This window comes from Ochotona curzoniae, unplaced genomic scaffold (assembly GCF_017591425.1).
Source record: "Ochotona curzoniae isolate NIBS_2020 unplaced genomic scaffold, NIBS_Ocur_1.0 contig_2294, whole genome shotgun sequence".
Taxonomy (NCBI): Eukaryota; Metazoa; Chordata; class Mammalia; order Lagomorpha; family Ochotonidae; genus Ochotona; species Ochotona curzoniae.
In genome coordinates, this window is record NW_024465405.1 from 2,153,821 (window position 1) to 2,179,460 (window position 25,640).

The window sequence follows — 25,640 nt, forward strand, 5'->3', positions numbered from 1 at the left end:
GCAGTGTGTCAAAACTCCCCTGGAAACTATCCAGCCTCGTGGTCCTCATGGGGACAGGATCCTGCAGCAGGCCCTGGTCACCAGGCAACACACAGGGACTACGGGGAAGCAGCTCAAGTACACAACATGAGGTTCCAAGTAACGCAAGCAAAACGCCCCCAGAAAGTGGGCAGCACGAACCAGATTCTTAGACTGCACATTCTGAATAGCAAATGGCCTCCATGCTACAGGAAGGGATCATCTTCCACATACACTGAGCCTGAATGCTGGCTTTCCCAGGGAAACTGACACGAGGTTAGTCCCGAAAGTCATTCCTTACTGATGATTCCTACTGAAGGACTGGATGTACACAGGAAGAAGTACCTGTTAAGGAACAGGATTAGAAAACATGTTGTGGCTTTCGGTAGACTGTGATTCTTGGGTTTCCAGGCCCAGGAGATCCGCAAGAATAATCACAGGAAAGAGAAAAACTCAGGGTCCAGCGAATGCATCCGGTGAAGGTGAAATACTGAATGCATTAACACCTGGACACTCCAAACTTCTGGGTGAAAAGCTAGATTCCCCAAAAACAGAAAAATCAGAAAGAAAAGCTTAACCCAAAGGGATACTTGGGAGAAGCCATAAACAGAAAGGAGCACCCTGTGATGCTTCTGAAAGGCAGGGAGAGCCTGCTAAGGCAGCGACTTCAACCGACAGGCAACGCAGAGCCCAGCCTAGTGACAGAATGCCTGCCTGCCTGGCCCTCGAGTCCCAGAACAGACGGAATAGCAGAGCTGAAGCAATGATCACAGTACGACAGGGAGGACACTGCCTCATCAAGTGTGGGGCTGCCTGAGTGCGTGACTTGAATGATCGGCCTGAAAATGGGACTGCAGGCGGTATTCTGTAAAGCGGAAGTTGGAAGATAAGTTCTGTCAGCTGGACCAATGACCCAAGGGAAGCTGGCTGGATCAAAGGGGAGCAGGCACCGAGGATTCAGCAGACACGCTCCCAGAGTAGGAGGCCGGAGTGGCCCAGAGTCCAGGAGCACCAAGACCGGAGAGACAGCGGAAAGGTCACAGCAGAGTAAGAGGAAAAGCAGCAAGAACTGCAGTGTGGGAGGGAGGGCGAGGCATCAACTGCATGTACAATGCTGTCACAGCCCTGCTGCTGAGCTTCTTTCACAAAGTCCTGCGAGGCTTCCACTCCATCCAAGAGACTCCAGTCACACTCATACTTTAGATAATTCTATCAGTGTTAAGCATGTCTGATTTCGATCTGTGCTATGACAGAATATCCTTATTCTAGAATAGCAGAGGGGAATCTGTCAAGGGCCATTTCTAAAAAAGATTTATTTATTTTTATTACAAAGTCAGATATACAGAGAGGAGGAGAGACAGAGAGGAAGATCTTCTGTCTGATTCACTCCCCAAGTGACCACAATGGCTGGTATTATGCTGATCTGAAGCAGGGAACCAGGAACCTCTTCTGGTCTCCCACACGGGTGCAGGGTCCCAAGGCTTTAGGCCGTCCTCCACTGCTTTCCCAGGCCACAAGCAGGGAGCTGGATGGGAAGTGGAGCTGCTGGAATTACAACCGGTGCCCATAAGGGATCCTGGCACTTTCAAGGCGAGGACTTCAGCCTCTAGGCTATGACGCCAGGCCCTCAAGGGCCATTTTGATATTCAATATATCATTTGTAGGCCATACAAAATTATCAAATTAAAAATTAGTCTGCTGTGTTTACTAAACTTTGAGTCTTACCTTTGCATTGGCAGGGCCAGACAAATGATTCTGTGGGCCTTTTAAGGTCTGTAGATTGGTCATTCCCTACCCTGTTCTAGAAGATATATACCGAGCTATTTAGGGGTCAAAGGACATGGGATTATCTTCAACTTAATATGAAATGACTTGTGCATATCTTGTATGCATATACACAAATGTGATAGCATGTTCATCTATGGAGACTCTAAGTAAGGGCTGAACATCCAGGTGGTATTTGCACTACACTGGTTTTCCTGTTTATGTTAAAGATCATTAAAAACTGTACTAGGAATAGCACAGAACTGCAAAGATATTTCTAAGTTTTTATACTTACCTGAAATTGCCAGTTTCCCAAATGATCAATATCTTTAATATACACGTGGTAATGCCCTCCGTAGCAGCCACCTTTGTGTATGATGACTGAGAAGAGGTCGTACATACAGTCTAAGTCATCCATCTCACTCTAAAACAAAAATAAATGGTGAAAATCTTATGCAAACTTCACTTATTTATTGTTATTTAATGGTAAATAAGAGTGAACTTAAATAAGGGTTACTAATTCACTCATCTAATGCCAACAACAAATGACATTGCACTCATCAGACTGAGTAAACATGAACACATGTACCTGAGAAAGATGCTATTGTTCTGCACTCTGGCTAAGACCCGTGAACCAAAGTGGCAATACAACAGGTTACCCTTGCAGTGAGCTGATTCAGAGACGCGCAGCAAGCGAAAACCAGCTCTGCATGTTCTAGCACGCTGCTTATATACGCAGGTTTACCTACGGGAACCGCCTGGCATTTCTGCCAGGTGCTGGGTGTCAAAGTCAGAGCCAGGTCACCGCCTTGGTACTGCTGTCCTCAGCAGACTGGGAACTCGGGATGAGGAATACTACAGATATTAAATGTTTCATTAAATCTATGACTGATTCATCATTATATCTAAAATAAACTAAATCTGAAGATCTAAGTATCCACTAATGGTAACTTTTCTAAATGCAGTGACATTTCTAATTTTGTTCTTAAATTTGCACTTGGGAGATATTCCAAAGGAGCTTAATAAAGAGAACTGAGAACAAGCCAACACGCTAGGGACCAAAGAGGACAGTGACAGAATCAGGGACCAGTCAGGAGATATGGCAGTGGGACCTGGCTGAAGACAGTCCAGGTGGCCACAGCTGGATCGAGGGGAGTATGGGAACACCACAGCTACCAAGTGCAGATCAGGGAAGCTGAGAAACTCCCTACAGTCTGTAGGGAGTTTCCCCCATAACAAAGATTTTAATTCAAAATGTTGACAGTGCCAAAGCGGAGAGATTCTAAATAAACCAACTGCCAACTGGACATTAGATCAGTAAAAGATTCAGACTTGGGGGGAAGGACAGAAAGAACTTCAAACATTCAAACCTGTTCACAAAATGGCTTGAGATTCATCCGAAGAGGAAATGTGTAGCAGCTAGTTTCCTTGTAGCGTTCACGCTTCACAAAATCAAAATTAAATCTCAGCAATGAAACAGTAAGAAAGGGAGGCAGCTTACGCAATTTGGCCGACTGTAAAAAGGAAAGTTTGCAGAGTTCGTAGAATTACAACATGGTACTTGAGTCATGAAAAATTAGCCTATACACAGCTTTAAGAGCAGTATGTCCCAAATCACACAAATGCATTACCATGGAAGTAATAAAACTCTTGAAATAAATCAATCTATTTTATAGGACTAAAGGTAAAATTCATGAGCCAGTTCAATGCCTTCAGTGTTGGTCTCCTAAGATGAGCATGGTCTCCAAGTGAGCATGCTCTAATCAGGAGCTGCCCCTCTAACGCCTATGCCCTGGCCAGCCCCGGCGTGTCTTTCTCCTTCACGTCTTCACTCTACCCAACACACACTGTGCTTTCTACTTAGCGACCAGCTAGAACTCCTAATGTGGGATCTAGGAACCTGTTTCAAAGAATCCAAATCCATGGCACGATATAAAAACGGGATCTGTTGAAGTATTTTCTGAGGGAGAAAATTCTCACCTTTCATCAGACTCTCAGAAGGACTTCAATTCTCTAAAGGTTAAGAGCTGTTAACTGACATTATATGCTGATAGTTAAGATACAAAAGCAGGTGTTTTAAATTTATTGCTTTAAAATAAAACACTACATGAAACTTCTTTATTCAAAAGGCAAGGAGTCAGAGAAAGATGGATGAGTCTTCCATTCCCTGCTCCCCAGAAGCTGGCATCAACTGGGGCTGGGCCAGGATACACACAGAAGCCAGGAACTCCAGCTGGGTCTCTGACATAGGTGGCAGACACCCAAGTGTTTGGTCTACCATCTGTTGTTTCGCAGGCTTACTAGCAGGAAGCGAACCACAAGTGGAGGCAGGAATCGATTCCCATCACCCCAGTGTGGATGCAGGCATCCCAAGTGGGGAGCTTAACTTGCTGTGCCACGTCTTCCCCTTCTGAGCTGCTTTTTATTTAAGGGTCATCATATGTCTCCAGTCCTCCTGGATTAATGGCCAGTGAGAGGAGCAAAAACCTACCATTTACAATCATACACCTCACATTGCTAAAAATGTATCTATTTTTTTTTTAAAAAATTTATGTATTTATTGGAAAGTCAGAGTTACAGAGAAAAGATTGGAGGGATAGATGGAGGGTATCTTCCATTCGTTGATTCAATCCCCAAATGGCCTCAAAATCCAGGGTTTGGCCAGGCCCTCACCAGGAGCCAGGAACCTCATCTGGGTCTCCGACATGGGTGTGGGGGGCCAAGCACTTGAGCCATCTGCTGCTGCTTTCCCAGGCCATCAGCAGGGAGCTGGATAGGAAGTGGAGCAGCTGGCGGATTGCTGGCGTCACAGGTAGTGGCTTTGGTAGACTCAAACTGCTGCCCCTACAGGATGCCAGCACTGCAGACAGTGGCTTTAACCCACATGCCACAGTACAAGCAGCTAAAATTAAATCTTAAATAACAATTCTATTCATCTAGTATATCCAAAAGTTAAATTAGAAAAATATAATAACAGGGTCAATTTTTCAAACAACTCTAAAGATGAATCTAAAAAAACACCTGAGTATTCAATTCTGCCTTTATTTGGCCAGCACAGCCAAACAAGCAAGAACACACTAAGTCCAGTGTAGCTATAATAGAAAAAAGTTTGAAAGTATCAAGATAAAAAAATTTCCACTGAAAAAATTTAACCAATGGTATAAAAAGAGAGACTGTTTAGCTAGAGGATCTTGTTAATAAGTTTCTTGTTTAACTAATGTGCAAATTAATTTCAACCCAAAGCTAAGAATCTGCCCCCAACCGCAAAGCTTGTAGTTACTGGATTGGAGTTCTAACACAAAAGTGAAATACACAAATGGGCACATGATCACTACCTCTCTTTGCATTTTTAAAAGGGGTGAAGAGCTGATGCAACTCCCGAGGTGCTTCAAAAGGTTTGCGGGAGAACGGAATTAAGACAATGCAGGGTTAGGGCCAGTGTCAAGGCGCAGCAGGCACACCTGGGTAAAGCCACCACCTGTGACGCCAGCAATCCGCAAGTGTGCTAGTTAGAGTCCCAGCTGCTCCGCCTCTGACCGGCTCCCTGCTAATGCCCTGGGAAAGCAGTGGAGGACAGTCCAAGTTCTGGGTGTCTGTACCTTGCAGAAAACCCACAAGAAGCTGCTGGCTCCCACCCAGCCCAGCCCTGGCTGTTGCAATCATCTGGGGAGTCAACCAGCAGGTGAAGGACCATTCTCTCAAAAACAGAATATAATTTTCACAAACTTTCTCAAGCCCCCTCACATACATTAAAATTCACTTAAGTATTTTTTTAATAAAAAAAAATGCTTTGAAACAGAGACAGATGATACAGAGACTGCTGTTGTTGAATACCTTATTAAACTTCTGCCTGCAATGTGGGCCTTCCACAGGGGTGTGCGTTCAAGACTCAGCATCTCCATCTCTACCCAGCTACCTGCTAATGCACCCAGGAAAGCCAAAGATGGCCCAGGTGTTTGGGTCCCTGTGTCCATAGGGAGATCTGCATGCAGTACCTGGCTCCTGGCTTCAGCCTGGTTCAACTTTGACTTTTGAAGGAAAGTAGTAGATGGGAGGGGATCTGTTTCTGCCTATCTTTTCTCCTCTCTGTTAACTCTTTCAAGTAAATACATCTTTTTGGAAACATAAAATAAAGTGAAAGGAGTGAATGCGTGCACTCCCAGCTCCAGGTTCGCAGTGCAAACCCTTACAGGGAGCAGGCCTGGCTGGAGGCATCATGTTCAAGCAGGAACCTCATCACCTGAGACATCAGGGCTCCCTCCGTGGGTCTGCACTGGCAGGAAGCGGGAATCAAAACCTGGTGTCTGCTAAGCAATACAGACACTCTGAATTGCAACTCAGCCACTTAACAAGCTGGGCCTAACACAGGCCCATCCTGATTAGAAGTCCAACTGTAAAAGCCAGACACAGGGTTTATAGTTCCCGTTATATTCTCAACTATAATCTTCGGATACAAAATCAGTATCACAGGCTTGGTGTGATAGCTCAGCAGCCTCACCTGTGCCAGGATCCCATATGGGTTAGTGTCCCAGCTGCTCCACTTCCCAACCAGCTCCCTGCTTGGGACCTGGGAAAGCAGTGGAGGACGGCCTAAAGCCTTGGGACCCTGCACCCGTGTGGGAGACCTGGAAGAGGCTTCTGGCTCCCAGTTTTGAATAAGCTCAGCTACAGCCATTGTCATTTGCGGAGTGAAGCAGTGGATAGAAGATCTTTCTGTCTGTCTCTCCTGCTTTTTGTAAATCTGCCTTTCCAATAAAAATAAGCATATCTTAAAATCAGTACCCTGTGGAGTCTAAACCAATGCTCATTTTCATTGCTGAAGAAACTGAGTAACTGTCAGAAACAATCATTTGCTGCTTCCCCATAACGGAACAGCAGCAGTTATGTGTTTTACGAAACTATTTAAAATAATACCCAATAACCATGGCCTGACTTTAGCTCAAATGGATGATGCCCATGACCAGGCCTTCCTGTCACCCAGCAGCAGTGGGAAGTCGGTCCTTCAGGTAATAGTCATGGATAATTAATAGAATGAGCTGCCGCAGGCATCTGGGAGCTCTGCCTCCCAAGTAAATGCCAGTCACAGCTACGGGACTGGCTAGATCCGTCAATTGCAGGGGCAGGTCCAACAAACAGCGCAAGTCTATGCTTCATGATCTATCTTTCCCTCTTAGCTCTTACAGTACAAGAGAAATCAGTTGCTTAAATTTTGTCTTCCTTTCACGTTACACTAGAGGCCTTCAAAAAGAACACTGTAAGAATAACTTTGAAGAGTATGTGAGTTTGTCACACACTTTCTAGAGACTCCTCATATTTGTTCATACAGAAAGAAAACCAGAAGCACTCTGCGGAAGCCCATAAGGACCACGCGAGGGACCCGCCCGGGAGAGCACTGCGCAGCTCTGTGTGAGGCAGGACGCATGTTAACAACAGGAAAGCAGTACAGACTAATGAGCACAGTCATGCACAAAGAAAGGAAAGCTCGATAAGCTTCCTGCCTGGGAAGAATTAGAATTCGCAATGTTTTCTATGCACAAATACCTGCAAAAGGCACAGATGTGGGAATTTATTTCTAAGAGACAGCGAGGTAGGGAGGGAGAGAGAGAAACAGAAACAGAACATGCAAGAGCAAGCTGAGTGAACTACAGAACTGAGGGCTGAGAGCTCCAGGAGCACCCCTGAACAGAGAAGGGCGCCCCGCCGTGAAGGGTGTGTCCCCCACCCCCGTGAAGGCCTGAGCAGCGAGCAGGCCACCTGGGAGCAGGTCACATGTCTTTACCTTGGCTGCTTTCACCAGCTTGCCACAAGTTTCACAGTAGTACAAGTTGTCATAGTCAAACACTTCCTCTTCTACATACATGTTCCAGAGGGCATCTTCCAACCCAGACACGTTTCTGACAGCTGCCGTTAGGTCTAAGAAGTCTTCCTGAAATACAGATAACGCTGACAGTGAGCCTCACAGCGCTTTATAAACACATGGCTAATTCATGCATACCTGGGGAATATATTTTTTCTAAAACACCCGCATACATGAAAAACATTTTTTTTTCTGATTAAATATGGCGACACTCAACACTAAAATTTAATCAAACTGTAATTTTTGCTTGAAATACATCATAAAAAATGTATAAGGAAGAAGTTTATGAGTTTCCCTCAAATATAGCAAAGTCTGTTTTATCAGGAAATAAACCACAAGAAAACACATATCTGAATTTAGGTGTATATGTTAATATATACAAGGTTTATTACTATTGTTTTGGTGCCTAGGCTAGACTATAATAGTAAAAGCAAGGCTAAGCTTTATAATCACATTCTGTTTATTCATTTTCTTTTGCCAGGTTTGGCAAAAAGATCTACTGAGGAAGTTAAAAGAGAAAAAAATTATTTTGAGATGGGATAAAATGTATTTCTATGAAAATTAAAAGGAATATATTTTATAAAACAGCAGTTCATCCACTCTACTATAATTACATTTGAGTTACAATTCTAGTGATAAATGCTGCTACAAATCGCCAGGTTTAAGTCTGCATGTATGAAATAGCATCATTTTTAAGAGATTATGAGGACTGGAAAATATGCACCATTGATATTAAATTACGGCAGAAATCTTACTAGAAGTAACAGTTTATTACCTATGTGTGTTAAAAGTTGCCTGTGCTTAGGAATGACTTCATCTAAGCCGATCATGCAGTAATTCCACAACACTTACTACAGCCTAGCTCCCTCAGATGAGGCTGGCCAACAGAGCTGCTACCAGCACAGCCGACAGGCTGAGGAACAACTGCCTCAAAGAACAAAAGAAGAACATACAGGCATGTCTCTACAGCAGCAGTGGCCAGACTGAGAGAAGGACATGTAATCTTTCACTCATACAAGCACAGAACTTCCGCTGTAATAAACGATTTTTTATTAAGATGATCTGTAATCAAACCAACAGTGTGTAATAAGATTCGTAGAGCAAACAGAGGTTCCAGTATTTATATGAACAAATTCGCGGTTTTTATATCTAATCAGATTAAATGGGACCTTGTAACCTGCTACAAAAGTCACAGATTAAAATAGACTGCAATCACTTTTTAAACAAAATACATGAATATAAGCATGCAAATGAACTTTCTGAAGAATATTAATGAACTAATTAGATACTTATCAATTTAAATATTCCTTAGTATTTTTTATTTTTGTTGCTTTCCTAATTTATTTTCATTAACTATTTCAACCATGATACTAATCTCTCTCATAAGGCTACAACCTTCTACCTAGAAACATCCCCCAAATATTAGTATACTGAAAACAGATTATTTCAAGATGTTTGCTTCTTTCAATTTACTAGAGAAATATGGTAATCAATTGTCTGGCTAGGTATAGACCAACAACAAAATCCCAGCATTCTAACAATAAACATTTTATGCTCATGTGTAACAGAGGCTGTGGATTTAGTTGTAGGCATTATGATTTACAATGTAACTTATTACTGAAACACTTGTGCATCCCACCTGTTGCTCACTGGTGTTTTTGCACTCTTTACAGACAATCTTGTTCACGATAGTTCCATGATACAGACGGTTGATGAGGTCATGGCCAGATGTCCCAACTAAAGAACTTTCCAAAGCACTGAAGAGAATTCGATTCAGTTCCTGTACATCATGTTGTCTCATTTCCTGTAAAACAGGCAACTTTGATTTTAATTGTTAGAACTTTTATTTATTTATTTGAGAAATGGGGGAACTCTTACCAGTTGGTACACTGCAGATGCCCACAACACCAGGGGCTGGCACTGGGGCAGGCTGCAGCTGGTACACTGCAGATGCCCACAACACCAGGGGCTGGCACTGGGGCAGGCTGCAGCTGATAGCTGGGACATGATCAGAGCTCCTGGCAAGTGGCAGGAAGCCTCCCAGGGTGCAGGTGAGCAGGAAGCTGGAGTAGGATTCAAAGTGCTCCGGTAGAGGGTACAAGCTCCTTAGCTGCTATAGCAAATACCCACCCCACACACCAGGGAACTGTTACATATAATTTGGTGCTCTAGGGTTTTAAAAAACATATTTCATGAATAGTGTTGGTTAACAAAAACACAATATTTACCAACCAATCTAAAGATAAACCTTGATGAGCAGAAAGGATGACTAAACAAAAGGAACGATGGATGGGTGAAAAAGTCACCATTTGAAGACAGTACTGTGGTGGTGTGGTCTTTTAGCTGTGGCCTGAGATGCTGGCAAGGCAGTGGAAGATGGCCCAAGGACGTGGGCCCATCACCCACATGGGAGACTCAGATGGAATTTCTGGCTTCACCTTAGCCTAGCTCTGGCTCTTGTGATTATTTGGGGAGTAAATCAGCAGATGGAAGATCTGTCTTTCCCTCTATTACTCTGCCTTTCAGATAAATGAAATAAATGTGAAAACAACAACAAAACAAAATCACCACTTACATTTATGCCACAAAATGAAAATATAAACTAGAAAATGCATGCATTCTTTTGGGCAAGCAGACAAAGCCGACTCAGAGAGGGCATACAACAAGCATAGACCAGTCCTGCCAGCTGACACAGCATATAGAACAGTCTCATTGAGACTACAGTGCATGGTGAACCATCTGAATAGTGAACATTTTTGAAAAGAAGTAGAATCCATTGTTCTCCACTATAAGCCAAGTAAAACAAGGTTAACACAGTGCTATCAGGAAAATTTCCTGGTGGAACTTGCTCTGGTTATTATGAGTCATGTAGCTACATGCAAACTACTCCTTAAGAACATTTATAACCCAAAGCCAAAAGGCACACAAAACCTAGAGGAGAAACGAGGTGAAGGAGCAGCTGGGGGGAGGAGCAGGAGCGAGGCCCCAGGAGGAGAAGGGCTCCGAGAAGAAGCATTCAGCTAAGGGCAGAGCAGCACCTTCCAGCCTTGGCGTAAGGATGTCACTGCTGACTGTGACAGGAAAAAATAGAATAGACAGCGGGAAAAATGGAGGGTACAGAGGCAGAGGTAGTTGGGAAATACAATGATTACGAGCCTGCGGGCTGATGTTACGGTGCAGCTTGCTCAGCTGCCTGTAGCGCTGTCAGTCCAGTGTCAGAGTGCCCGTCTGAGTCTGGACCACTCTGCTTCTGATCCAGCTCCCTGCTACTCCGTCTGGGAAAGCAGCAGAAGACGGACCAAGCACTAAGTGCTGCCACCCATGGGGGAGGCCCAGACTGAGTCCCAGGTTCCAGGCTTCAGCCCAGACTAGTCCTGGTCTGGACTATCCTGGTCAATGCAGCCATCTGGGCAGTGAACCACCAGATGGAAGATCTTTTCTTTTCCTCTCTGATTGACTGTTTCAAATAAAAAAAAAAAAAAACTTTTCTGTGAAAAGAAACCTAGAACAAGATATGGAGCGAAAAGTCTTTCTTTTGTCTTTTAAAAAATACAAGACATTAAAGTATGTACATTAATGGCTCTGATGGGACAGAAAATTTGAGGACACTTCAAAGGTGTTTCTGAGCAATCCTACATTTGGCAAGGTGCCTCAGAAACCTTCTACTACTATTGAAATATAAATGAAGTCCTAATATGACTTCATTTAGAAAATGTATGTTTTCATGGCTTTGAGAAGCATGAAACCAGCGACTCTGTAGGGGCTCAGTAACAAACACCCAGGCAATGGGTGGGTACTCGGCCAAGTGGATGAGCTTCTTTGACCTTGCCTTCTGGTTGCAGACTCCCTGCTAACGCCGACGCACGGAGGCAACAGTGATGCCTCAAGTACTTGGGTCCCTGCCAGCAGGTGGAAGAACTGGATGCAGTTCCTGGCTCCTGACCTAGTCCCAATCGTTGTGGGTGTTTGTGGGGTAAATCAGCAGAGGGAAGATACAACTCTACCTGTCATCTCCCCTCCCAATTTTCCTCCTCCCCTGCAGCCCTACCTGTCACTACCCCTGCCTCGGTCACTCTACTTTTCCAATAAACTTGAAAAGAACACAAACCAACCTTGACCACACGCCCTGAGTAGAAGCAGCCAGTCAGCAAACATCACTTACTGAACGATTCTATTTGTATAAAACGTCTAGGCAAATCCACACAGACCAGTAGTTAACAGGGAACAGTGGATAGGAGGAGACAACGGGTATGGCTTTTCTTTTCAGGAGGTGACATGTTCTAAAATTTACTGTAGATAGCTTTGCAGCCCTGTGAACATTGTTTAAAAAAATCACTGAAGTATACCCTTTAACAGTAAAACCAGGTTTTTTTTTTTTTTTAAGAAAAGCAAACAGGGGTAAAACACTAAAAACCAACCCTATGCCAGAACTTTCACTGCTTGTTTTATTACCCCACTTTATTATGCCAAAGTCCTTGCCCTGCCTGTTTAACGACCCAGCATCACCTAATGACAGAGTATTTCTGATTACAAGACCTCAGGTCGTTATTGCTGAAGGCCTATCACCACTTCTTTAAATTCTGTGGCCAGGGCGACGCCGCAGCTTATCCGAGTTCCTCCTGGAGCCCTGGGCCCGCCCAGGTTCCCGATGCTGCAGAGCTGAAGCAGGTGATGGGTCATGTCCACGTCCCTACACTGCAGACACAGACCGGATCCCAGCGCCTGCTTTTGGCGTGGCTCAGCCCTGTGTATCAGGAGCATCTGGGGAGTGTCTGTGCCTGCCTGTCTACTTTCAGATAAATAAAACCAATATTAAAAAAATAATCTGAGTCAGTCTCCCATACCTGTCTTTGCAGGAATGTCTTTGATAACAAACGGCAGACTTGTACTTGCTAATAGCTCATTAGTATCAACGACAAGCACCTTTCTTGCTGCTGACAACTGTTAGTGTTTGCACACAATGAGACACCTTTTAGGAACTCAAACAAGAGAAAGCCCCCAAGAAGCTATAGGAAGAAAATCAAAACACAGTCAAGACAGGGAACATGAAAACATCCACCCAACAATGGTTTTACTGTTTTGGTTGAAGCCAGTGTTCAAATGAACACACCTGGAATCCAGCACAAACCATGTCACAAAGACAGGAAAAGCTTTACAAAAGGACTTAAAACTGAATTTATCCACTGTTGTTTGTCAAAGAGCAAAAGCATCTGTTATACAAGTGATAATTTCCACTGAATAGATATTGAGTCTCAATTTCATGATATAAAGATTCTTACGGCAGAAAACCTTGAACTTGGCTCTTATTTGCACAACTCCTCACCTGCAAATCAGAGTCATTTATAAAATTCTATCACAAGAGTCTAAAAAGGAAATCTATTTCTGCCTTGTAACTATTTAAAGAGATGAGAAAATATTCAAGTGGTATGTGGAGGCATTGAGATCAGCTGGAGGCCTGCGTGTAGCAGAGTAAGCCAGCTGACTCCTTCACGAGAGAATGGCTCTCCTACCTCATTGCTGGTCCAGCCGAAGCTGTCAGTGAGGTCTGCTGTGGACGCGGCTTCCTGGTCCAGGAGCAGAAGCTGAGCAAACAGGCGCTGTAACTGTAAAGGTATGAGTCGCACCTGGGGGGGGGGGGGAACACACATTTCTACATTAAGTCTGGGAAGCAGGGACTGAAGCTTTTTCAGAGGACAGCAGGCTAGTTTCCTTGGATCTCCTATAATACTCAGGAGAAAGCTCAGGAAAACAGGGAGAACATATTAAGATTCATTTATTTGAAGAATCTTTTAAAGATATTTTTATTACTAATTTAAAGGCAGATTTTAGCAGAGAGACAGAGATCTTTCATTCACTGGTTCACTCCCCAAATGGCCGCAAAGGCCACAGTGAGATGATCCGAAGCCAGGAACTTCTGGGTCGCTCACGCATGTGCCAGGTGCCCAAGGAATTGCGCCATCCTCAACTGCCTTCCTAGACCATAAGCAAGGAGCTGAATCAGAAGCAGAGCAGACACAGGGCAAGCAGTGCCCACAAGAGATGCTGGTGCCGCAGGCCTGCTGTGCCACTGCACTGGCCTCTGGAAATTCGAATTTAGCCCAACAAGTTTGTTATTGAGAGGTTTCTGTAGCTTAGATCATTAAAACACACACAGGCCCTAACCATCCAGTTAACCACAGAACGACAAAAATCTGAATGCTTAACACTTCACTTTCTGAAGTCAGACATGGACACTGCCACATGCACTCCTCGCAGCTGTGTGAGGCACACGGCTCTCATTCTGCACAAGTTTAGCAGCACCCAGCCTCCCCTGCTGCTGGTTCCTGCCCAGTCCTCCTGTATCTGATGCATCAAGGGCTGGAGAAGGCCGAGCAAGGCTTCAGAATCTGGTCTCCAGGCCAAACTTAAAGACCTTGAAGGGGATGGCAGGTGTGGTGGGCGGGCGGCTGGCACTATAGAGCAGTGTGCAAAGCCACCACCTGCAGTGCAGACAACCCAAATGGGTGCAAGTTAAAGTTTGGGCTGCCCCATTTCTGATCCAGCTCCCTGCCAATGCGCCTCGGAAAGCAGCAGAAGATGGCCCAAATGCTTATGCCCCTGAAACCAGTGGGGGAGAGCCAGGAGAAATTTCTGGCCTAGCTCCACTGTTGCAGCCATCTGGGGAAAGAAGCAGCAGACAGAAGATATCTGCCTCTTCCCCTCCCAAGTCTTAAACAAAAAACCCGGATGAGAGAATCAAGTCTCAGAAATTTACAGTAATTTTACCTCTTCAGAAAATTTTTATTATATACTACAGCAATGCTGGTGTGCCACAGATTGTTAATTGAAACAGCAAAACCAGGCTGCTGCGATGCAGTTGGGTAAACCACACACAACCTGTAACACTGGATCCCATATTGGAGTGCCACAGATTCAGACGATGGCTGAAGTTCTGCTTTTAGGCCAGCTTCCGGCCAAGGCGTCCGGGCAGACAATGGAACATGGCTCCAGTACCCCAGTCCTTGTCACCCACAGGGGAAAGACCCAGACTGAGTTCCTGACTTCAGCCTGGCCCAGCCCTGTTCATCAGGGAGAGTGAACTGGTGCCTGGCAGATCTCTCAATCTCTTTTCCTATCTCCCTGCCTTTCAAATAAATAAAACTTAACACACACACACACACACACACACACACACACACACACACACACATACACACACACACACAGAGTTGGTCCTTTGCCACACAGGTGAGTTGAGAAACACTGGGTTGGGTCATGAAAGAGCCCTATTAACAACAGATTTGAAGGACTGGCTTTGGTGTACAGTAGTGGTTAAGCTGCCACTTGTAACACTGGCATCTATTTCAGAGTGCCAGCTTGAGTCCCAGCTGCTCCACTTCCAATCCAGCTCCCTGCTAACGTGCCTGGGAAGGCAGAGAAAAGCACTTAAAAGCGTGAGTTCCTAAGACTTACAGAGGAGACCATGATGCAACTTGCTGGCTGCCAGCTGCAGCCAGGCCAGATCTGACTAGTGGGCCACCAGGAGGTGAGCCAGCAAAAGATCTCTGTCTTTCCCTTTCTGTCATTCTGCCTTTCAAGTAGACAAAACAATACTGAAAACAAATATTTGAGTTCAAAAATGACAAAAGAGACTTGTGAATGACATTTAACTGGGAAGTATCTCATTTCTTATTGAATATAAAACTGAAGAACACTGGTCTCATTAAGTTTTTTTTTTTTAGTGCTATTGCAAATGAGACCATTAAACAGATTTTCTTGTAGGTGAGTGCAAAAACAACTTGTAAATGTCTCCCTCACCACAAGAACTAGACAGAGCATAAGATCTGTTTATCACAGCAGCAGCATCATATTTGTGAGTCACACCAGGGAGGCATAGTCCAGGTCACGTTTGGAAAGACGGATCACATGTGGTGATTATTAAGCTTTCTTTCTATGGACAGAAGCTGAATTCCCTTCTGAAATGATGTTTCCTCAGAACTCCAAGTCCCCCCGGAAATCAGATTTGATACCTTGGCGTCCGGTTTATCCTTATCCTCCAAGGAACCGAGCTCTTCTGGACCAAGGGAAAACAAAGCTTCTAGACAAAAGAGAATCAGAGATGTAACGACACGACTTCATCCTGGAGGACTGTTTTAGAAAGCCAAGGCCACCATGAAAGAAACTCAGCCTCTGAAAGACGGGGCAGTAGCTGCGTTCTTCTTCCTACACACTTTGCTTTAATACGTTCAACCACAGACTAATAAAGTCGCATGTGAAGGCTTCAGTATGATAGCCTTAAAGAAAGGAAACGTGTTCATTTATGCACATAAAACTACAAAATCTCAGAAATACTCGATGGCTTCCCATGCCTATGGCAGTGAGTTCCAAAGCCACAGGGCATCTTGGGAAATACCTAGGGTTTCAGGTGTGCATTTGCCACTCCCTGGGGGCTGTCCACTCCCCCCCCATGTGCAGGACTGGCCACCTTCTACTCTCACATCATGCACTTACTGTGGAACATAGAGAAAGTGACGATGCCGCATGTCTCCAGAATTAATTTACAGCCCAGCATTCAGGTTTGCTACCCGCCGGGCATATATGACTCTTTAAGGAGGTCTGTATCCAAAACTAAATAAGAATGCGCTGCTAGCAGGAAGCTGGAGGCCAGGGCTGCCCTGGGTGTGTGTCCTGAAGACCACTGCTGACTGGCGACTAGAGAAATGGCTGGGCTAAAAATGGACTGTAAACACACAGCTGAAAGCAGAAAACCAACACCACACCACGATTTGTACATTTTCCCTGCTATTCTCATCTGTATTGTACCACAAGTACAATGGAGCCCAGTCCAGCCTTATAACACTGTTCCAAAAACCTCCAAAATTCTTTTTCCTCAGTCTTCTGCCAGGGTTTGCCCTTTCCGAACTGCACGTCCACTCTGTCAGCAGGAGGACGCATGCTGAACTGTACCTGAGCACCCGTTCCACCCTAAGGTATCAAAGTGCTCAGCCCGCAGCCCCACCTCCTGGGGCGCTCAGTCCTCTCCCCTAGGATCCATGCTCCACACCTTGCCCCACCCCTTCACCTTCTTCCTCAGTCTCTTCTTGAGGCTGCTTTGCTACTTCCAGTTGCCCTTCAGCCAACTATATAAACATTTGGAACAGTTTTATCTCTTTTAGGATTATGCTTACTACCACAACGAAAAAGTCTAATGGGATTACTGACTGCACGAGGGAGCGCATGAGGACAAGCAGCACACGCCCAGTCCATACGCAGCTCAGTCCATCCCAGGACCTGGGGAATGGGACCATGGGATCCCAGGAGCACGAAGTCGCTCTCAGTTGAGAAACAACAGATGCCACCCCAAAGATCTGTTGATACAATGGTGGGGTAAGTTACATCATCTGTCATCAGAGTGGAGACATAGGGGACAGATGAGCTATCATGTAATGGAGTCCTGGGGTCCTCAAGCATGGTCATGTCCACACTCATTGTGTGATCAGCAAACATGCAGGCTAAGACCCTTGCAGGAGAACCCGGTTACACAGGGAAACAGGTGTAAGCAATCACAGGCCCGATGTCCTCCCCCTGACTTCCTACGGTTGGGGAAGGCGGGGTTATTCTGATGAGCAAAACGTCTACTCCCTGAAGCCGATCTGAGTGCGCTTCTATTCTTTGCACACCATCTCTGATCTAAATTTTATAAGTCTTTGGAGTCCACAATTTCCAGCTTTAAAAAGGTAAGACAGTGTGTGTGGATATGAGGTTTTGTTGTCAGCATGGCCTGTGACAGGCAGCATCCATGAATCAAGCATGTTAAAGCTCCTAGGATGAATGCATGGATATTCGCCCACGTGAGATGCATAAAGGAGACAGACAGCCTCACACTGCGTCGGATCCTGAGGCCACAGATCAGGGAAGATCTTCCTGGATTTCAGGAATAACAACGAGCAAGTGTGGCCCCTACTTCAAAAGCCAGGATAGAATCTTTTGGAAAATCCTGGATTATGTGTGTTAGTGTGAAAAATTTCAAAATCCAAAATACACAAAATGTACTAGAAATGAAGGATAACACCGAGAGCCCAGCTCTCCTTGCGCAGCCTCTTCAACTGCATGGATCAGAAGGGAAACGCAACGCCTCCATCTGTTGCCGAGCATCCCTGTAGTCTGTGACGGTAACCGAAGCTTCGCCTTTCCCTGCACAATCACCAGCTCACGCCTTCCACGTGCAAACCACCTGCGGACCCCATCAGCAACGCACTAGGCCCACCTGTGACTCAAGCAGGACCGTGTGCACGGCTAGCCTGCAGGCACAGCATACCTCGGAACTCAGGTGTGAAATGAAGAGTCTGAAGAAGGGAGTTGAGGTAACACGTTCCACCCTGATTCCTGATTCCGCTCAGATTGGTGAATTCCCGGGGAGCAGGGGGCTCCAATGTGGTTGTCTTTAATTTCTTCCCTTTTCCATACTGATTGTCTGACACACTGGAGGAATCCTCTTCAAACAGGTCCCCAAACATTGTGGAGCCAAATATACTACCCTTCAAATAAAAGCATGAAATGTTACATAAATACTCTTAGCTCTTAGTTTCAAGTCCCTTCCTCATATTTAGAAATATCCATATTTGTTTCCTCCTAAAATAAGTACAACAAATTGGATTTTGGGGGCCTGGCATCCAGACCTGCATTTTTATTTTTCGAGTCTCTACCAGTCTCCCAACTAAACTTGTGACTAAGTTATTTACATTATTATTATTTTTACTACTAATAATAATGAACAGGTCACAGGAGGAAGCAAAGAGCCCAAGTGTTGGCCCCAGTGAAAGGGGGCAGTTTTAACAGAGGACAAGTTGGGGCAGGGAACCCTGGGCACGCCCACTGGCACAGGGCCGTCGGGCACGGCCGCCACTCCTTGCAATCTCGGCTCCCCGCGTCCCAGCACCCCGTGAGCTGAGCTGGGGCGGTCTGTGAGGGAGAGCGGGGCAAGCTGCTCGCCCCACGGACCCCGAGAGCCACCGGGGCGCCAGGCGGACCCTTCGGGGCGTGGGGAGCCTCCGGGCAGCTCCTAAGGGGCAGGGAGCGTCGAGATGGGGGGCCTTCTCCCACCCGCTCCTTCAGAAGCGTTCTAGAAAACGACACTCGGGCGTCCGGCCTCGGGCTCGCGGTCTGCACTCCAGACTCCCCGCTGGCCGACGCCGGGCCCGGGACTAACCACCAAGCCTCCCCGGCGCCGGTCCCCGCGGCCGGAGCCCACAGACCCCCAACGCCGGCAACGCCGCGCCCCCCGCCAGGCCCGGGCACCGCCGTTCGCCTATCCCACCCCGCCTCTGGCCGTGCGGCCGGCACCGTCCCTACTACCACACGCCGCCCGGGATCCCCGGCACCAGCTCCACTTACGGCCTAAAACCCAGACCCCCGCCCCAGCCGAAACGCCAGGCCAACAAACCCGCCCCAACTGGGCGCTGCCATGCTGGCAAGGGCAGGTCTCTGGAATGCTGTGAGGGAAGGCGGACTACGCCTCCCAGCGTCCTCCGCGGGAGTGCCGCCCTTCGCGCTGGGCCTTGTGGGAAATGTAGTTCCATTTCCCTCAACCCTGAGGCTGGAGAGCTGCTGAGGTCCCCAGAGCAACCAACCCACCCGTTCATTCACATTCACGTATATATTGCGTGCTCACTGTCCCTGCTAGCTGCGGTTAAAGCATACAAATACTCTTGTCTTTTAGGATGGCGAATTCCCAAGTTACATAAATATAGTGCCCTCCTGAAAAAAAAGGGATGGGGGGGGGGAGATTAGTCCAAGAATAGTGATTTTTATTTGGGATAGCAGAACCTTCAAGTGGAAAATGGGTCCCTGGTGTAACCCATGGGAGTTTTCAGGGAGCAGGAGGGCTAGGAAGAGCAAATGAGGTCCATACAGGTTGCCTTGAAATAAAGAGAACGCTGGAGTTAGTTCCTTCCGGGGTCAGAGTGTCAGGCCAGCTTCCTGGTGCATTCTGCTAGCTGTTCCGGTGGCTTACCTAGCAAGCTGTGATTGGGAAAGTATGGGACCAAAGTTCTTTCCGCAGGAAGTTGTTGTGGTCTTGTGCAAGACTGAGGTTCTGGTAGGATATTTTCGGTTACTATTTGAACAATACGCTGAAAGAGCCTTCCTGTCACGCTCAGGCCACCCCGGCTCCACTCTGTCTGTGTTCACAGTCTCTTTGCTATGGGAAACAGCTGTGTGGAGTATCCAACCCACCCCGCACCCGAGCAGTATTTTCCAAGTTCCCTCTAGCACAAACTCTATTGGAGAACATTCCATAGGACACTGAATGCAATAACCTCCTCAATGGTTTATTTCATCTTCGCAAACTCTAAGTACTAACCATCAGAATACACACCCCCCAATGTCAAAATTATCCTTTCCCATGGAGCATGTTGCCTGGGTGTCCGCTATAGTCGATCGAGGCTCGGCCTTGGTGTGTTCCTTGTCCAGTTCAGTCTCCAAGCAGGAATGAATGAGGCAGGCCAGGAGAGCGCCGGTTCAGTCTCACCTACAGTTCTGAGAGACTGGGTGCATGAAGAGTGATGAGAAAGCTGGAAAGGCTGGAGGCAAAGTGAAGGTCGGGCCAAGGAACGTGGCTGGAGAGACTGACAGAAGGGACCAGAAGCTGAGGATCAGTGACCGGCCACAGTGGCGAAAGCTAACACATTGTGCTGCTGCGAATGCGCCAACTGTTTTCATACACATGAACTCCCTCAATCGAGGGGCTTCAACACCACTGTGAAACAGGTGCTATTAAAAAAAAGAAGCTCGTTTCTTTGAGATAGATTCTTTTCTTCAGTGATTCATAGATCACACAGTAGGATCATTTTCTCCAAGAAGCATTTGTTTTCTTTTTCATTTATTCATCCACACATTGATGTTCAGTAGTGTGTTATTTAACTCCGCGGTGCTGTAAGAATTTTTGTTGACGCTATTCCTGTTGTTGATTTTGTTTTACGGCTTCTCATTTAAACTAATATATAGGAAATGTGTCATAGAGACTATCAGATCCAGATGTGAAGACACGGTGTAGTATGCACCTCTGCTTCCAAATCAAAGATGGACTCCCAATGAAACTGTTGGATGCATCTTGACAATAGGATGCTGGACTGTCTGGCATTGTCTGTACCAGCACCGTCAGGACACACTTAAACAACATACTGATGGACTTACGACTGCTTAGGAAAGACTAAATATTGTGACAATATGGGGAAAATAAGTTGTGGAAGGAGGGAATTTGGACATTAGTATCTCGTATGGATGCCGGTTCATGTCCTGGCCACTCCACTTCTTATCCAACTCCCTGCTGATGACCTGGGAAAACAGTGGAGGATAGCTCAATTTGTTGGGACCCTGTACTCACATGAGAGACACGGCAGAATTTCCTGGTTGTTGCACCTTTTGGGGAGTGAGCCAGTGGATGGAAGACCTTTTTCTCTGTGTTTTTCCTTCTCTCTGTAATTCTGTGTTCCAAACAACAACAACAGCAACAACAACAAAGTGACCAGTGCAATGGCTCAACAGGCTAATCCTCCGCCTTGTAGTGCTGGCATACCAAATGGGCAGTAGTTGTCCCTGGAGCTCCATTTCCCTTCCAACTCTCTGCTTGTGGCCTGGGAAAGCAGTAGAGAATGGCCCGAAGCCTTGGGACCCTGTACCTGCGTGGGAGACGTGGAAGAAGTTCCTGGCTTCGGATCAACTCAGCTCCAGCTGTTGTGACCATTTAGGGTATGAGCCAGTGGATGGAAGATCTTTCTGTTCCTCCTTCTCTCTGTAAATCTACATTTCAAAGAAAAATAAATAAATAAATCTTTTAAAAAATGTTTTATTTTTCTGCCTTCCAAGTAAAATAACAAATATAAATAAATAAATGAACAAATGTTAAAAATTTTTTTTCTCTGTCTCTGCCTTTCAAATAAAATGAACGCAATAAATACAAAGTTGGTTTTGTTTATTTGTTTGTTTTTTAAGTAAAGACTGTGGTGGGTGTTGTGGTGCAATGGGTTATGCCGCTGCTTGGGATGCCTGAATCCCACGGCTGAGTGTTTTGTTCAAGTCTCAACAACTTGGTGCTTCTGACCTAGTCTTCTGTTAACGCACCTTTGAGGCCATGGATGATGGTCCGAATACCTGCCTTCTGGCCACCCACGTGGGAGACCTCGGTGGAGTTCTGGGCTCCTGGCTTCAGCCTGGTCCTGCCCTGCCTGTTGTGGCCATTTGGGGAGTGAAGCAGCAGAAAATCCTCCACAAGGATTCTGATGACATCATAGATCTGCCACACTGGCATTGGAGTGCCTGCCTCAACTTCTCTACATTGAAATCCCTGGTGGCGTTTCTTCTTCTTTTCTATTTTACTTTTATTGGAAAGTCAGATATACAGAGAGGAAGAGAGACAGAGAGGAAGATCTTCCATCTGCTGATTCACTCCCCAAGCTGTAATGGCTGGAGCTGAACTGATCCAAAGCCAGGAGCCAGGAGCCTCTTCCGGGTCTCCCACACGGATGCAGGGTCCCAAGGCTTTGGGTTGTCCTTGACTGCTTTCCCAGGCCACAAGCAGGGAGCTGAATGGGAAGAGGGGCTGCCAGGATTTGAACTGGTGCCCATATGGGATCCCGGTATATGCAACGTATGGACGTTAGCTGCTAAGCTACTGTACCAGGCCCTCCTGGTGGTGTTTCTTTGATGAGATGTTCGTGGGACAACACTATTCCTAAGTGTGACACAACCCCTGCTCCTGAAGAGCTCACAGTCAGGAGAGAAGAAACAGGCAAAATAAAAGCAAAATGAGGTAAGCCTCCCTATTCTGGTATTCCTCCCTTGCATGTGCAATCTGTAAGTTGACCAGGGAAAGCTTGGTAAGGTGTGGGTGGCGTTCATGGAGGGCCACCTTGGAGTAGGGGGAGTCTCCTGGATGTAGCCTTCTCTCTGGAGATGATTTTCTGTTACTAAATGAAGTCCAGGTAAACGGATTCAGGGAAGGATTCTTGGATGCAGGAACAAAATGTGCCAAGTGCACACAGTGGGATCTTCCTCAGCCTCTAAGGACTGAGGTTCTGTCACTGGCTGCAGAACGGCCACAGGACAAACACTGTGTGATCCCACTTGTATGACATCTCTAGAACAGGCAAATTCAGAGAGAGAGGGCAGAAACAGATAACCAAGGGCAGAGATAGGGGACGGAGAGGAGGGTAGTGGGATAGAAGTTAATGTTTAATGGGACAGCACTCCTGTTTGGGGAAGCTGGAGAGAGTGAAGATGGATGGTAACCACGGTTGTACGTGGGGCATACATTTTTTTTTTTAATTAAGGATTTATTTTTATATGAAAGACAGTCTTCCAAAAAGGAGAGACAGAGAGATCTTCTGTCCTTTGGCTCACTCCCCAAACGCTACATTGGCTGAAATTGGATGGGTCTGAAGCCATGAACTTCTTCCCAGTCTCCCAAGTGGGTGCAGGGCCCAAGGGACTTGAGCCGTCCTCTTCTGCTTTCCTGGGCTGTGAGCAAGGATGGGCCGGAAGCAGAGCATCTGGAACATGAGCTGACACCCATTTGGGTGCCGGTGCCACAGGGGGAGCCTCAACCTACATGTCACCGTGCCAGCGGTGGTGCATGGCCTTTAAATGGCATTGAATTGTGTGCTCCAAAGTGGTGTAAATGGTAAATTTCATGTTATGCCTGTTTTGCTCCAGTCAATGAAAACAGCTTTGGAGCAGCCCATAAACCCTCCTCCCAGCAGTCTTCTTGGGTCTCAGCTGGCTTCCTGGGGATTCGCAAAGGTTCATTTGCCAAGTCAAGAACACACGGGCATACATGCACAGGATCGTGCCGCTTGTGGCTGCAGGAAGCCAGACCTGCAGCAAAGTAAAAGAGGCAGCTTTGGGAAGGGGCGCTGTTCACAGAGGCGGAGAGAGAGCATGGGGCTTCGTGCGAGGTTCTCGGGCTGGGCTGAATTTCCCTCCCAGAATCCTCTTCCCAGCGTTCCCAGTTAGAGTGGGCCACGCAGGATCTCAGCTATGACGTGGGAACCTTGAAGATGCCCCTTCTTAGACTTGGAACGTTGCTTCCTTTCCTGGTCTGCTGAGAACCTGTATCAGGACTGAAGTTTGGATTTTGTCTGCCTTTTCTGTGCCCATTGAGAAGAAACACAGTTACACTTTATCCAAGTGGATTGTGATCTTTGTTTTCTCTGCCTGAGTTTTTCTAATGATAGGGGGGAAAAACCCATAAAGCATACCACCTTTAACCCTTTTTTAAGTGTTTGGCAAATATTAAGGATGTCAGTATTGCTGTGCAGTCATCACAATCACCCGTCTCAAAATTGCTCCCATTCTCCCAGACCCAGACTCTACACCCTGCAACGATACCCATCGTTTCCTCTCCTCCTGGTCCTGGAAATCCCCTTGCTACTTCCTGATTTTGTCAATATGACACTTTAAAAATAGCTTGCAGAGTTGAGATCCTGCTTTTCATAAGTAGCTTCTTTCACTTGGCAATTCCTCAAGGCTCATTTGTGTGGTATCATGAGTCAATATTTTCCTTTTAAGAGTGATTCTTGCTCCATTATATATGGTGCCACTTTTTGCTCATCCACTCATTCGTGTCTGTCTTTTGGCTGTTGTCAGGGACAAGGCTGTACAACTTTAGATGATTTCACAAGGTAAAAGCAGCCTTATATTCTTGGGGTAAATCAAGAATAGTGTTGTTACTGTTACATTATGTTATTGAATTTGATTTGCTAACATTCTGCTTTGCGTATTTGCATGTATGGTCGTGAGGATCTGTACTTTTCCTTATTGTAGTGTTCTTATGGTAATGCTGATCTCTCAGAATATATTAGCACATTTTCCATGTTTCTATTCTGTGCAGTAATCATGGGGAATTGATAATTATTTCCACCTTTGTGCTGGTGCAGTTCATCAATGAAGTCATCTGGGTTTGAAGTTTCATTTAGGGGACAGTTTGAACCACAAATTTAACTTCAATTTAGAAGATACAAGTTGTATCTGTGTGGGTTATTGGTTTGGTTTTCTGCAAACTCTGGCCACAGGCTTCTTAAAGAATCTATATGCTTCCTGTCAGTTGTAGAATTTATGGACATAAACTAATTCATTTTAATATTGGTGGAATCTGTGGTAATATCATCGGTCTCCTTCCTGATATGCTCTTTTTATTTTTTGATCAATCTGTCTAGAACATTACTAAGTTAATTGATCTTCTTAAAAAAAACAACTTTTATTGATTTTCTCTTTCATTTCTATTTTCTCTTTCACCGATTTCTACTCTGAAGTAAACCTCCCAAGGTGGCTCACTCTTTAATGTTTTTTGAAGAAAATCATCTGAAAGTGATTCATTTGGCTTTAGACAAGTTCCAGAAACAGCAATTATTTAAGAATATTCTTGTGAGTAAATTGTTGGCAACGGGTGTAATGCTTTTTTTGAGAATGAATATGCACCCTTTCCCAGAGTAGGGTTTGTGCTGCTTCCTCTCCATGTAATTGCTATATTTTTAAAAAGTCTACACTCCAAGCACATGCATTGTTGGGGCTGCAGTTATCTGATGGCTCCTACACTTGTGGCAGCGTTCTTCCTCTCTGTGTGCCTGCTGCTGGCCTCTGGCTCAGGTGAGGCAGGCAAGCTGCTGGTGGTCCCCATGGATGGGAGTCACTGGTTTATCATGCACTTGGTGGTGGAGAAGCTCATCCAGAGAGGGCGTGAGTTGGTTGTTGTCATGCCAGAGGAGAGTTGGCCACTGGGATGGTGACGTGGCTGCATAAGATACTGAAGATAAAGCCAGGAAATGGGGTGAGCTCGGTTGGGTGAGCAGAGCATTCATGGTGGGACCTTTTTAAGAAGCAGCATTTACCTTGCCTGTAAGTGTGTGTTCACAGACCCACCAGGAAAGGCAAAACTTGGCTATCATGCTATTATGGTTGAAGGGAGAAAATAAAATCATATAAAAAAAAAGGTAAATTCATTCTCTTTTTGGTATGTTAAAATAGT

The 25,640-nt window shown here is 45.8% G+C and overlaps 1 protein-coding gene across 5 annotated transcripts in view; it reads right to left on the minus strand.

Annotated features, from left to right (window-relative positions):
* The window catches only part of USP40 (ubiquitin specific peptidase 40), an 82,648-nt gene extending 63,550 nt beyond the window's left edge, over positions 1 to 19,098 (minus strand). For 3 of the 5 annotated variants that reach the window (XM_040972326.1, XM_040972323.1, XM_040972325.1), the window contains exons 1-7: positions 17,937 to 18,363; positions 15,649 to 15,716; positions 13,150 to 13,263; positions 9,279 to 9,443; positions 7,562 to 7,708; positions 3,153 to 3,296; positions 2,078 to 2,206 (exon numbers count right to left, since the gene is read on the minus strand). In XM_040972326.1, coding sequence (XP_040828260.1) covers positions 2,078 to 2,206; positions 3,153 to 3,296; positions 7,562 to 7,708; positions 9,279 to 9,443; positions 13,150 to 13,263; positions 15,649 to 15,716; positions 17,937 to 18,135 — 966 coding nt within the window. In that variant the 5' untranslated portion in view covers positions 18,136 to 18,363. Of the gene's footprint in view, positions 1 to 2,077; positions 2,207 to 3,152; positions 3,297 to 7,561; positions 7,709 to 9,278; positions 9,444 to 13,149; positions 13,264 to 15,648; positions 15,717 to 17,936; positions 18,364 to 18,973 lie in introns of those variants that run through there. The other 2 variants (XM_040972324.1, XM_040972327.1) reach the window with 2 other exon arrangements.
* Between the last annotated feature and the right edge of the window lie 6,542 nt (positions 19,099 to 25,640).